This window comes from Megalops cyprinoides, chromosome 1, assembly GCF_013368585.1.
Source record: "Megalops cyprinoides isolate fMegCyp1 chromosome 1, fMegCyp1.pri, whole genome shotgun sequence".
NCBI lineage: Eukaryota > Metazoa > Chordata > Actinopteri > Elopiformes > Megalopidae > Megalops > Megalops cyprinoides.
Window position 1 is genome coordinate 15,506,948 of NC_050583.1, and position 12,807 is coordinate 15,519,754.

General features: G+C 43.9%; 1 protein-coding gene across 14 annotated transcripts in view; it reads right to left on the reverse strand.

Annotated features, from left to right (window-relative positions):
- Nucleotides 1-2,904: 2,904 nt before the first annotated feature.
- The window catches only part of nfixb (nuclear factor I/Xb), a 134,849-nt gene continuing 124,946 nt past the window's right edge, over nucleotides 2,905-12,807 (reverse strand). For 8 of the 14 annotated variants that reach the window (XM_036523902.1, XM_036523872.1, XM_036523930.1 and 5 more), the window contains 4 exons: nucleotides 10,358-10,533; nucleotides 8,617-8,764; nucleotides 6,229-6,320; nucleotides 2,905-3,767 (listed from right to left, as the gene is read on the reverse strand). In XM_036523902.1, the coding sequence (XP_036379795.1) occupies nucleotides 3,753-3,767; nucleotides 6,229-6,320; nucleotides 8,617-8,764; nucleotides 10,358-10,533 (431 nt within the window). In that variant the 3' untranslated portion in view covers nucleotides 2,905-3,752. The remainder of the gene's footprint in view (nucleotides 3,768-6,228; nucleotides 6,321-8,616; nucleotides 8,765-10,357; nucleotides 10,534-12,807) is intronic. The other 6 variants (XM_036523952.1, XM_036523915.1, XM_036523943.1 and 3 more) reach the window with 3 other exon arrangements.

Genomic DNA, 12,807 nt, shown 5'->3' on the forward strand with positions numbered 1-12,807 from the left:
TGAAGAAAAATGCCTTTTGTCACAACCTAGAAGTGAAGGAACCCCTCCCCCCTTATTAAATACAAAAAGAGGAATAGAAGAAGAATAATGCTCTTTTCCTAAAATGTGCTTTATGATAACGCTTATTTTGTTTATTATTATTTATGTATAATAGAGTTTGAATGTACTTTATGTCATAAAAAGCACCAGTTTCGTCTAGTAATATATATTTTTTCTGACGTTTTGTAAAATTGTTCCTTCAGCCCTCCCACATTTTAAAAACAAATTATTACAAATAAAACATTAAAAAGGAAAAAAAAAACAAAAAAAACAAAAATTCAAAAAAATTTCCCCCAAACTTACAAAGACTGGGTTTTTTTTTTTTTTCTCCGCCCTCGTATTTAGAGTCCCGGAGCTCATGGACTTGAAACAAAAATATTTTTTTTTCTCTTTTCTCTTAACTTTCTTAAAAATCTCTAACAGACAAACACAATTATCTACCCAATGCATTGCACGTGGCTCAATCGACATACATTATTTTTCAATAATAATACTTTCCAACCAAGAAAGAAAAAAACAAAACAAAGTAGGCTGTTTTACTTTTTCTTCAATTCTACCCTCAATTTTTAAGAAATTCTTTTTTTATTTTTTAATTTGCCATGGAACTTTCCTTATTTTGACTGGAGTTTGTGGATGTGTGCATCAGTGGGTCAGTACTGGTACGTTTGTACAGATATTGAGAGATGCTGTCACTGACTGACTAAGCCAGGCTTCAAAAAATAACTAGACTGCCGTAGAGCTTATATAGCAAAAGAAAAATTATATGCTCATAAATATATATTCGTATTATATATATGTATATATAAAGATGTTTGCAATCTCCTTTAGTGATCTGTCACTGGTTTAACCAATGATTCCGAGACATAACATTTCACCATTCTCTGTAGCTTATGTGTGAAAAAGAACCTGAATTCATGTTTAACAAATTGCATAAAGGGAATACAGAGGCACTTCCATAGATTAAAAAAGAAATCACCATTGTCATTATAATCCTTATGCAGAGGAACTAGTTTTCTATGAAGCTGAGGAGAAGGCTGCTCACTGGCAACGATGTTTCCCTGCAATGAAACCCACAGCTTGGCAGTCCAGTTATTTTGTGAGGTCAGCGGTTTGATTTTTTTCATTTTTTATAATATAAACATTTAAAATCTCTCTCAAATTAATAGTGAATCTCAAATCAATGAAAAAAAAAGGCTGTTTAGAGAACCAAAAATCAAGGATTCCCTTTCTGGTGATTCAGGGTGAGAGTGGGTGTGATATTCCTGCAGTGATCTGTGTATTTTTTTTTTTGAGTGAAGCTGTGCTGGTGTTACAGTGACCTGTGTCTGGGCAATGCTGGGAAGGCGAAACAATGCAGGGCTGTGCTGGAGGTGGACGTGTTTGTGAGAGATTGTGTTCTGCTGCTGGCCCGGCTGGTGAACTAGTGACAGGGAAGAGGAAGAGAGGGCAGGGTTTGGTGTCCCCTCTCTCTGAAAGTACAGCAATGAAGGGTGGCTGGCTGAGGAAAGGGGCCTTAGGGACAGTCAATCGTCGTGGGCCTATGGCACTGTCCGATAGCCTCCCAGATTGAGAGCGGTCTCAGTGAACTGTGCATCTTATCAGTCCATCAAGGAAACATTTCATGTTCCAGCTCTGAGATTTCCTACACTGAGACATTGAAACAGGCTCTTTTGTTCCACAGTACTGTCCAGTTCTTGGAACGTGGACGTCCGGGAATGTAAACATTAAGTGTAAACGTCAAGGAGTACGGGGGGGGGGGGGGCGCAGGTTTTGTCAGAACAGAGATGTGACTGTCCCTCCCCTTCATCGCTCAGTGTTCTGCTGGCTTCCAGGACAATGGGCGGTATTATTCAAGACCCTGCCCCCAATCACACTGCCACAGCCCTCACCCACCTTTACAGGTGTGACTGACTGCCAGAGAGACTGTCCTTCTGTGCCCCTTCCCAGCCAACCAGAGCTGGTGAAAGACGCTCCTGTGTGCATGTGGGAGGAGTCTGAGCGGAGGGTCGGCAACGTGAGCTATTGCGGAACTAAAACGTGTATGTCTAAAGTGAGTTACGAGCATGGTGTTTTCCTGCAAAATAAAATACAATAAAATACAATAAAACCACAATGAAGAGGAAAAAAAAGTTATGTAAATGAAACCAAACTAAACAAAAGAGAAATAAAACCTAATCCAGCACTGAGATAAGCAAAAGGAAAAAAAAAAAAAAAACAATCAAGACAGATGAAGAGAGAACCTGTGTTATGAGGATGCTGATACCTAGCTGTTCCTGCGATAGGTTGAGTTGCTTCCCGATGTTCCAGTTTGGGGTTTGGACAGCAGGACAGAACCACGCTCTGTTACATCTGCTGGCTCACTCATACGTATGACTTGTCATATCTGTATGATTACGCGTAGAGATAATGCTGAGTTGACCACTTCTGCATCGTGCCCTGATCGGTGGCGTGAGGAAAAACAAACACTGTGCTCGGTCACCATGCAGAGGGGTCTCCGGTCTCGATAACGTCGGCAATGGAGCTCTACTGGAGAGAACGAAGGATGGAGGGACGTGTGAGGCTTAGCGTTTTTAGTGTTTTCGATCTCTTTTGAGGGCCTGGGGCTGGGGCGCGGTGGGGGTGGGTGGGTGGGGGGGGGGCTGTGCATTTAGCATGATCTTGGCAGGGCTGCCTCTGAGCGGTGCTTCGTCTGTTGTCTCGGCGACTGTGTTGCCATGCTGCCGCTTCGCTGTGCTCGTCCAGAGAGGAGGGGGAGAGTGCCAGGTCTGTCTGGACACGGCGGGGGCCAATTGGTTGGAGTGAATGTGGCCGCAGAGGCACATCACTGCAGAAAAGGCTTTGTTTGATTAGTTTTGCTCCTTTTTCCGTCACTGATTTTTTTTTTTTTTTTTTTTTCACCGATGTGCAAAATTGCTTTATCCCTCATTTATTCCAATAGTGCATACGAGCAGGGATGTAATTGCATACTATTAGTGTTAACACAGTTTGCTGTGGTGGGCTGGAGCGAATAGTTCGTTTTCTTGGACATATCTCTGTGGTCAGTTTTATTGAGTTCAGCCAATCAGAGTTTTGACAGAGAGACCAGTCAATTAGTGCAGGTGTCACAACATTATATGGTGCCACCGAGATTGGCTGATTGAAATGGGGTTTGGGAGTGACTTCTAACTGCAGAAAGATACGGTCTGTCATTCATTCTCTCCAACCAATCACATTGGCTCAGGGCACGCTGTAGCCCTGGACAGTGGGGAAATGGAAGTGATTATGCTGAATAGCCAAAGACTGCTGTGTCCAATACAGACGTCCTGATTTGATTTTCCCAATTCAAAGTGTTTAACCTTATTAAATAATTTTACCCTATATTTTATCATTGGTACGTGTTGGCTTTTTTCATTTTTCAGCCACTGTGCCTCACTGTTAAAAGAATCTGATGATTTACAGGTTGGTTTTGTTGCTCTCCACGGCGACTCCTCATCTTCCTCTTCCTCTTCTGAATCCAAAATCCTCTTTCAAAAAAGGGGGTTTCCTCTGTTTTTTTTTTTTGTTTGTTTTATTCGTGGAGCTGAGATTACTTTCCTTTTGAAATCATGCAAGTATTTTCTCTTTCATTTGAATTAGAGGGGTTGGAGAGCTACCTCCTGTGAGCTGTTTATTTATTTATCTTTATTCCCGATTTTCATTACAGAATTTTAGTTGCTTGTTTCAGACAGGTCTTGTCAGAGGAACCAAGACTATAAAGAAAAGAAGAAAAAGAGGGAAAAATAATTTTAATCAATTTGTTATTCTTTGTATGACAAGTATTATATTAAATTATGAAAGCACATATTAATTACGAACTGTAAATGTACTGTTCAATCCCACACAATCTAAATAATAACTTCTGCCTGAAGTGCTTACTGCATAAACGGACAATGTGAAAAATATAGCTATATAGATCATCTTGGATAACTGTGTGTATTACGCACATAATTAATGTATATTAATAATGTACATTAACCCAATTTACAACACCATTTACAATATTGTTTAACAATATGTAAAATGGCCACCAGAGGGCCCCCCTGTATTACGAGACGTGCTGCATCAGACACTGGGTCAGTTTCCTTCCTGAACACTTCTAACATGTCAACTTTCTCACTGAGACGGCGTGATGTCAAACACACTTATTTTAACCTGTTCTAACCTAAATCTTGACTACTGAAATGAAAAGGCTGAAAACAGAGGCTGTCATCATAGCTGGCAGCAAAACTGGCAGTTTTTAACTGTCATAAATAATTAAATAATTTAATAAAGATTTTCCTCTTTGCTAAGCCTTGCTCAGACTTTTCTGCATTAGACTGACAGTGTGCACCTTCCCCAGAAATCATTAAGGGCACAACCAGTTTGTGGTTAGTTTTCTCCTGCTCAGTATGAGAAGCGAGCAGAACTCAGTCACAATCCCCTGTGATCTGGCACAAATGAACATTCTGGAAGTCAAGTCCTGGAAACCCCGCAGCTCTGGAGAAACAGCTTTTGTTTTGTTTGACTCTTGTAGGTCACAAAAAAGTTTGTCTCTCCCTCCCTCCCTCTCCCCCTCTTTCTCCGAGCAGTCACTCGACTCTTAACTCCTCCTTCTATCCCCAACTTCCTCACTCTCTCTCTCCCTCTCTCTCTCTCTCTCTCTCTCTCTCGGTCGCTCTCTCTCACTTTCAGAGTAATCCTTGGCAGTAGTGACCACCCTCTTTTCTTACACCCCACCCCACTCCAAGTTCAAGTTCAACTGGCTATGACATCATGTCTGGTTGCTGCGGGCAACCAGACAGTCGGGACGTGACTTCTCTGCAGAGCGCACAGCTTAAACTTCTCTTTCGTTCTCTCCCTTCTTCCCTTGTTCTCTTTCCCTCCCTGCTGCAGAGCTCGCGACCGGCCAGCAGAGAGCTCCTCTGCACAGCTTTTCTCTCTCTCCCCTCGGCCCGCTGCCCAATCCAGCAGTGGAACAGAAGAACCCTCCCTGGCCCACACAAACAGGCCTCACACCAGTAGGTGTGCCGTGGAGCCTGGCTCATTTGAAGTCCCTGCAACTTTACAGGAGGGCTTCAGCCGATGTGTCTCTGCTAAACACGAGGCTGAGAAGGTCAACAGCATCGCATTATTTTGTTTTTACTTCTGAAGAAACCCATTAAGAATTTTGCACGTAAAAACCCTGCGCTTGAAGTGCAAGGTGCAGAGGTGTTTGGTTGGTGGCCAGAGTCTCAGTGGTACGATGCTGGACATTTTCAGAAAGCAAGTGTTTTGGGAGGGCGGGCTGCAGTTTGTGTGTGTATTAAAGTAGCTCTGTGGCCGAGTTCGGGGTTTGATAGATGACAGATTTGTTCAAAAAACGAGGAAAAAGAAAGCTAATGTAAGTGAGCTGGCATGGCTGTGTGTCGTTCCCTCAGAACGTGGGTTACATCTGTGGCCCGGCTGTAGCGCAAGCGAGAGAGAGAGTGAGAGGGAGAGAGAGAGAGAGGGAAAGGGAGAGAGAGAGAGAGAGAGAGAGCAGGGAAGGAATTCAGATTGCTTCCATGTGTGATGGAGCTGAGCTGGCTCCAGGCAGTGTGGTTGGACCCTAATGAGAAAAGTGCAGTTGGTAATGGAGGAAGGAGAAGACAATGCAGAGCCGAGGCAGAACACACCCAAATCAACTCCACAAGTGCGCAGCCTGGTAGAGCCAAGGAGCTAAACACCACCGGCGCTCAGACTTTAGGACAAGGGAGGAAAGGTGAGGAGAGGATAGAGGGAGAGGGTCAGGGAAGGAGAGAGGGACAGAAAAGACAGAATGGAAGGGGAGGAAAGAGGAACATGAGAGGATAGAGGGAGAGGGAAGGATAGATGGAGAGGACAGAGAGGGCTGGAAGAAGGAGAAGGCTGGGCAGACGAACAGGGAAAAGGAACTGAATGAGGATAATGAAGGCAGGACGTGCAGTGAGGTGGAAGAAAAGCATAAGAGAAGGAGTGTAGAGGTTTGGATATTCCCAACCCTGAAATCCAGTCTCAGCACAGGATACTAGGAAGAGGGTGGGGCTGGAAGGGAGATCACCTTAATCAAGGTCTGCTGTCCACAACAGCCCCTCCTGTGACTGGCTACTATGACAGTATTAAGACCCATGTGGAAGCTTTATATTGTTAGCAAGGGGGACGGACAGTGTTTGAGCAGTTGGGCATGAGTCTTACCTGCGTCTGCTGGGGGATGTTCAGAAAGTTGTTGTCCCGTGATCCGATGCTGACAAACCTGTTGGGAGCTGTGGAGCCTGGCGAGGAGTATGCTACAGTGAGAAAGAGGGAAATAGACAGATAGATAGATAGATAGAGAGAGACAGACAGACAGACACACACACACATACACATACACACACGTGCATGCACGCATCCACACACACGCGCACACACACATGCACATACACACACACACACACACAAACAAAACACACACGGACGAACCAAACACAAACACAAACAAACACAGAGCTGTCAGTCAAGCTACCTCGTATCACCAGTTCAACCCTAACCAGAATCATTGTGCACGTACTACTATTATTTACATTATTACTACCCGGATTTGTATCATTATTTGTATCAATGACTGGGATTATTATTTGAAAATAACACAGCCAATATAGTTAGGTTATTTTAATAACCTAGCAATATTACTGCCATTTACATAGTAAACTATTGCTCGTGCCATCCTTATTAATCCCAGTATGATTAGCATCTCCGAAAGTAGGGCAGAGATACCAGGACTATTTTAGCATTAGGTTTCTGTCCCCACCCCAGAGCCCAGGCCCTAACTCAGACTGAATATGGAGATTCTTACAGCTTCTGCTCTGCCAAGACCCCCTCCTGTCTGCCTGTAGTAGTCAGACAGACAGTGGACAGCACTGAACTTTGTGAGCGATCTCTATTTAAGGGCAATGACATTACATTCACATTATATCTAGATTTACTGAGTGCGGTTTAGCACTGTAATTAGGGATGTGGTTGGACGCTAGTTTACAGTCAGTGCTGTGTTCCCCAGGGAGAGCTTGAAGCTGCAAGAGTGTCAAACTTAGGGCAGTTGTGGTCACTGGACTCCGACAGCAGAATAATCCATTGAGAGACTGCCTGTCTCCCTTATATACCTGTAGTCAATGAGGTGAGTTGGGGGTGGGGTTGAGGGAAATGGGTAGGAATGGTGTGTGTGTGTGTGTGTGTGTGTGTGTGTGTGTGTGTGTGTGTGTGCTTATGCTTGTGTGAATGTGCGTGTTACATGAACAGAATATGTGTGTGTTTGTGTGAACGTGTGTGTTAAATGAATAGAATATGTGTGTCTGTGTGCATGTGTGCATGCGCGTGTGTGTGAGTGTATACATGCACACATGTGAATGTGTGTCTGTGTGTGCATGAACGTGGGTACATGCCAGTAAGTGGAAGGGAAGGGCAGTGACAGCAAAAGAAAATGGAAACACATTCCATTTACTATAATATTAATAGCATAACTGAAAAAATGGAAATAAAAAACACTTGTTTGGGGAGGGGGGAGTAAAATATAAAGCAAGCAACAGATAATGACAGAAAAACCTAAAATAAAAAAAAAAACAAAGTTTAAAGAATAGCGACAAAAGACAGAAAAGGACACAAGTGCTCCATCCAGTGCCCCTCTCATGGTGGGTGAGAGAGACAGGCGCCTCTCCCATCGCCCGACTCACCCCATTATTGGGAACGCCCATTCACTGAACACACAGGCAAGCACACCCCAGCGTTTCACTACAGTGTTCGTATATGGCTTCAGTTCATCAGTTTCTACAAGTCAGTCTGCAGAAACTCGGAATCCAATTAATCAACGCATTTGGAGATAAGGCCGCGTTTTTTGATTGCTGAATATTTTTCCATTTTTTTGTTGTCAGATTCACGTGGAAGTGGCAGGGGATTGTGGGTAAGTGGGGCATGAGGTTTGGAGTCCATGCCAACTGCCCTAAATTTGTTCCTTTCAAAACCATGAATTAAGAATAACAGAAATTAATGAAAATAAAAAAAGAAATAAAAAAGGGGGAGGGATTGGACTGTACTGCCTCTGACACATGCTCGTTCCCATTTTTGATTTCACCATTATTTTCTGTTTCAGTGAGTGGCAGCAGTACATAATAACCTTTCCTTTTAGTTTGTGTTTTTCTTTCAGGAAGGAGGAACTAATAAAAGGGAGAAAAACCAGGATGAAACTATGCTGCCTTCATGTTTTTTACCAGTAGAGAGCCTGGAAATGGGGAGGAAGAGGGGAAGAGGCTCTCTCTGCTGGACTGCTGTCACGGGTGTGGAAGTCTCTCCAGAGCGGCTGTCTATGGGGATGGATCTGGGTCGCAGCAGGGTGCGATGGGATGGGGGTGGGGCTGATGCAAAACTGGCCCTGTATGACTACCCCAAAGGAGTAGGGTTGCTGGGAGTGAGGGGTGCTCTGGGTGACAGAGGTGGGGTGGGGGTGGGGGGGGGGAGGTTGGGTTTGTATGGCTGGATTACTAATGGGGTTTCCAGTTTGGTTCAGCTTTTTTTTTTTTTTTTTTTTTTTTTTTTGTCTGTGGCGTCACTTACACGGAGATGCGGGCGAGGTGAGTCCGCCGTCAGGGGGTGTGCTGCAGGGTTTAGAGTCGGGCATGGGGAGGGGCACTGGGCGGGCCACTGGGGGAGGTGGAGGCAGCAAGAAGGAGCCCGGCATTTTGCTCTGGCCGCTCCCGTTTGGCTGCGGACAACACAAACAGGGTCAGGGCGACAGTGACAACTTGCAAACGGCAGGAGGAAGCAGGCAGGCAGCTCCAGAGACGTGCTCGAAAATAAGCCATGAGGATTCGTTTGAGAAAAATTAAACCCAAACCGAAAAACAGCAGCAAAAGGATGGTGTACCTCACATGGAGATGTGTAAAGAGAAACCAGGGGGTGGGCTTAATAAAAGGGGGAGTCGCTGGGGACAGAGTAGGGGGCAGTAATTAAAAACAGGTTAGTGTTTTCCGTGTGGACAGGGACGCGAGGACGAGTGCGCTGTTGGTGGGGGTTGTTTGTAACATGGAACTGACAAAAAAAAAAAAAAAACCGAAAGAAAAATACCACATAACCAAAATGACATTGATTTCAGTGACACAAAAAATGATTAAAAAAAAAAACACGACCAATAAACATAAAGTTGAACAGTGTCCGGATCATATGTGATAATTATAAAGATGTAAGGGGATGGGAAGCCAAAAAAAAAAAAAAAAAAAAACAACAGAGAAAAATAGAATGAGGCTCTGATCTTTCAAGTAGAGCCAAAATAAGAAGACGATAGGAATCCAGCTGAAGGAAAAATCGTGATCAGTGTGTTGCACATGCCGTTCTTTCTTATTTCCCATTGAAAACCATTTTGGGGTTTTGGGGACTGCTCTGCAGTCCTATGGTGATGGCAAGTGTGTTTCACGGTCTCATCAGGATCACAGAGAAACTTTTCAGTGATTGGTCTCTGTTGTTTTATAACGGCTAATTTGTACGCACGCTGTTTCATACTTTTGATCATCCTGAGAATTTTTGAAGGGAACAAGTGGAATCAATTCAGAACCTTTGTGAAGATATGTCTTTGGAAGTATCAATGGAGTACTATCTACTGGAGTGGAACATGTCCTCTGCCCTACCCTGTTCTTATCCTGTTCATTCCATGTTTCAAAGCATTTTCTGTGTCTTAATGTTGATGTTCTAATAGTCCAACCACAACGCTGGGCCCCAGAGAAAGCCGTTTGTAGGCAGGAATTACTTAAGTCTCGATCATGGAGAAGAATATATAATGAGGTCAAGTGAGAGTGATTGCTTCAGAGATGACAATTTACATTCACAAAATTAAGATCATTAATTTAACTCAATGTTTTACCAACAAATACACTGTCAAGATTCACCAGAACGCAGCTCTTACAATGCCCTTGGAGCACTGATTAAACCAATCTCCCCAAACATTTTCTGCTGGGTCTAAAAAGGCCAGACTTTTACCTCTCTCACTACCATTCCTGATACATTCCTGGTCTGCTGCATCAGGAGTATGCAGCCATGGAAATAATATTATAAAGGTTATTTTCAGCTCTCTCTCCTTTCAGCCAGCTGTTTAAGATGTGTCGCTATGAGAGAGTTCTGTGTGTACAGATTGGCGTGTATGTGTGCACCAATTGGAAAGCGTTTGTGTGCGTATTTATGTATGTTTGCTTGTATGTGTATATGAATAGTTATGTGTCATGTGTGTACGTATGCATGTTTATGTGTGTCTGTGTGTTTGTGCGTGTGTGTGTTTATGCGTGAAGAGTCCCTCTCCTGCCCATACCTGTGCACTGGGCTGTCCCGAGCCATCAGAGCAGACGAACTGCACAAACTCCTTGAGGGGGTCTTGTCCGGGATGGTGGTGGTAGCGGATGGTGGGGTGGGTGAAGTAGGGGCTGGACTGCTGGATGATGGAGGGGGAGGGGAAGTGCAGGGCAGAGGCTGAGGCACGGGGACTCCCTGGGGGAGAGAGGCACACACAGAGTCAGTGGAGTCCGGAGCCCAGACCATTACACTTCCACTGTGACTGCAGTGCTAATGCTAACGTATGATGACTTTCTCTCTAGAGGAAATACAATATGCACCATCATATAAACATTATTAGCAATAAACTCAGAAATGGGACCTATGACTTAGAGGGTGGAAAATGAATATGACTGACCAGCTCTTTTGTGGAAAAAATTGTTCTAATTTCAATGAAAATGGAAGTCACATTTTCTCAAGGGCGTTTAAGGCACAAAGTGCCTGCTGTATATGCTGTATACAAATGAGGAGAGTTATCGAGGGCTGTTAGCAACATCTGCTCTGATTCATGCACATAAATCACCCGTCTGTATTTGTCTTTATCAGGCAACCTCTGCATGCCTAACACACACATACACAGAAACACACACACACACATACAGAGAATGATGTGGATAAAAACACAGCCTACCAAGGTACTGAATAATGCAGAGTATTTCTGGTTGTAATAAATCTTTGTGCGTTATGGCTATGATATTTTTCCAGAACATTAGAGCTCTGTACAATTGCAAAGGAACTGAAACACCACAATAAAGAAAACAGACACACAGACATCTCTGACAGCTATCTGAAGTTAGAAGTGCAGAATGTTTGTCTGTGTGCTGTACGTTTGGCGGGATTCGCAGGCGCCTCAGTAATTTGGCACTCGAATGAGCAAGCTGGGCTGTGAGGGATTTCTGTGATGAGTAAAATCTGTGAGTATGTCTGCGCCTGTGTGCACGTGTGTGTGTACGTGTGTGTGTGTGTGTGTGTGTGTGTGTGTGTGTGTGTGAGTGTGTGTGTGTCATCTGTGTGAGAAGGACTGTTCTGTAATGTGTTATGAGTGTGTGTGGGGGGGGCGCGTCCCTGGACCAGTTTCCACGGGAACCAATGTTCAGTCCACACAAAACCTCAGTATCTCTGTTGCAGCTTGTAAACATTGGATTGATATGTTGTTGTCCATCCAAACTGTGTGTAATGTGAGCCTGTACATGTGTGTATTAATGATGGTCTCTCTCTGGTTTGTGTCTCTGTCCCTCCCCTCCTTAATCGAACAGCCCTCAGCTACCCCTATTGACTTACACCCCACAAGGGCTGCTCACTCCTAGACAAGCAGCATTTCAGGCCCAGCCAAACTCCTAACCCTAAGTGTCTTCTCTCTCTTTCTCTCTCTCTCTCTTTCTGTCTCTCGCTGTCTGTCTCCCTCTCCCTCATTCTCCCTCTCCCTCCCTCATTCTCTCTCTCTTTTTCTCCCTATTCCTCTTTAATCTCATTAGGAACTGGGCCGGGGCCAAGCTCTTCTGGGTGCCAGGCAGTGCCCTCCCCCTCTTACACACACAATCTTTGTCTCACACACTCACACACATACACAGACACAAACAAACCCTCTCACTTACAATCTCTTTCCAGGGACACACACACACACGCACAGACACACACAAAAACACACTCACTGACACTGTCTCTACATGCACAAACACACACACACACACTCACACATGGATGCAAACAAACTCTCTCACAATCTCTCTCCACTCACATGCACAGACGTACGTTTGTACTCTAACCTTTGTGCTCTGAAACTAATTTTACATTATTAAAAAACTCAGAGACCTGCTCTGAGGCTTGTTGGTATGCGGCTAAATTATGCCAGTTCCAAACAGTGTCCACTGGTCAGAGATAAAGCATGTTGTCTGATCATGGGAACAATAACATGCCTATGTGAATACGATACAAACTCAGCATTAGCTAAATGCAATGGAAAGAGAGAGTTCCTTTTTATTAAAAAAACATGATGTACCCTTCAATCCACCCACGCCAAATTATACAACAGACATGACAACAAAACGCAGTGGGATGTAACATTAAAACAACAATGACCTATCAAGTCTTAATCTATTCCTACAATTTCTGGGAAAAATATTATTAACAACAAAATTTTTCTAATAATCATGTCCTCCTCACTGCTTTTAAGGACAATAACATATAAACCCATTCAACACAAAGACAACAGAAAGTTGTCAACATGGTCAAATTAGGGTGTCAGGGTGCAATCCACTATAATTAGTCTGAAGGATTAATTTGAGAAGAATCAGAATCAGAATCTGTCAACGCTCCCCATTAACCGCAGATCTTGTGGGAGCTACAGTATAAGGCTGCTATGATGTGCTACTGGAGATACACATACTGAATAAACACTTTGCGAAACTACTGCCTTGAATGACAGGACAC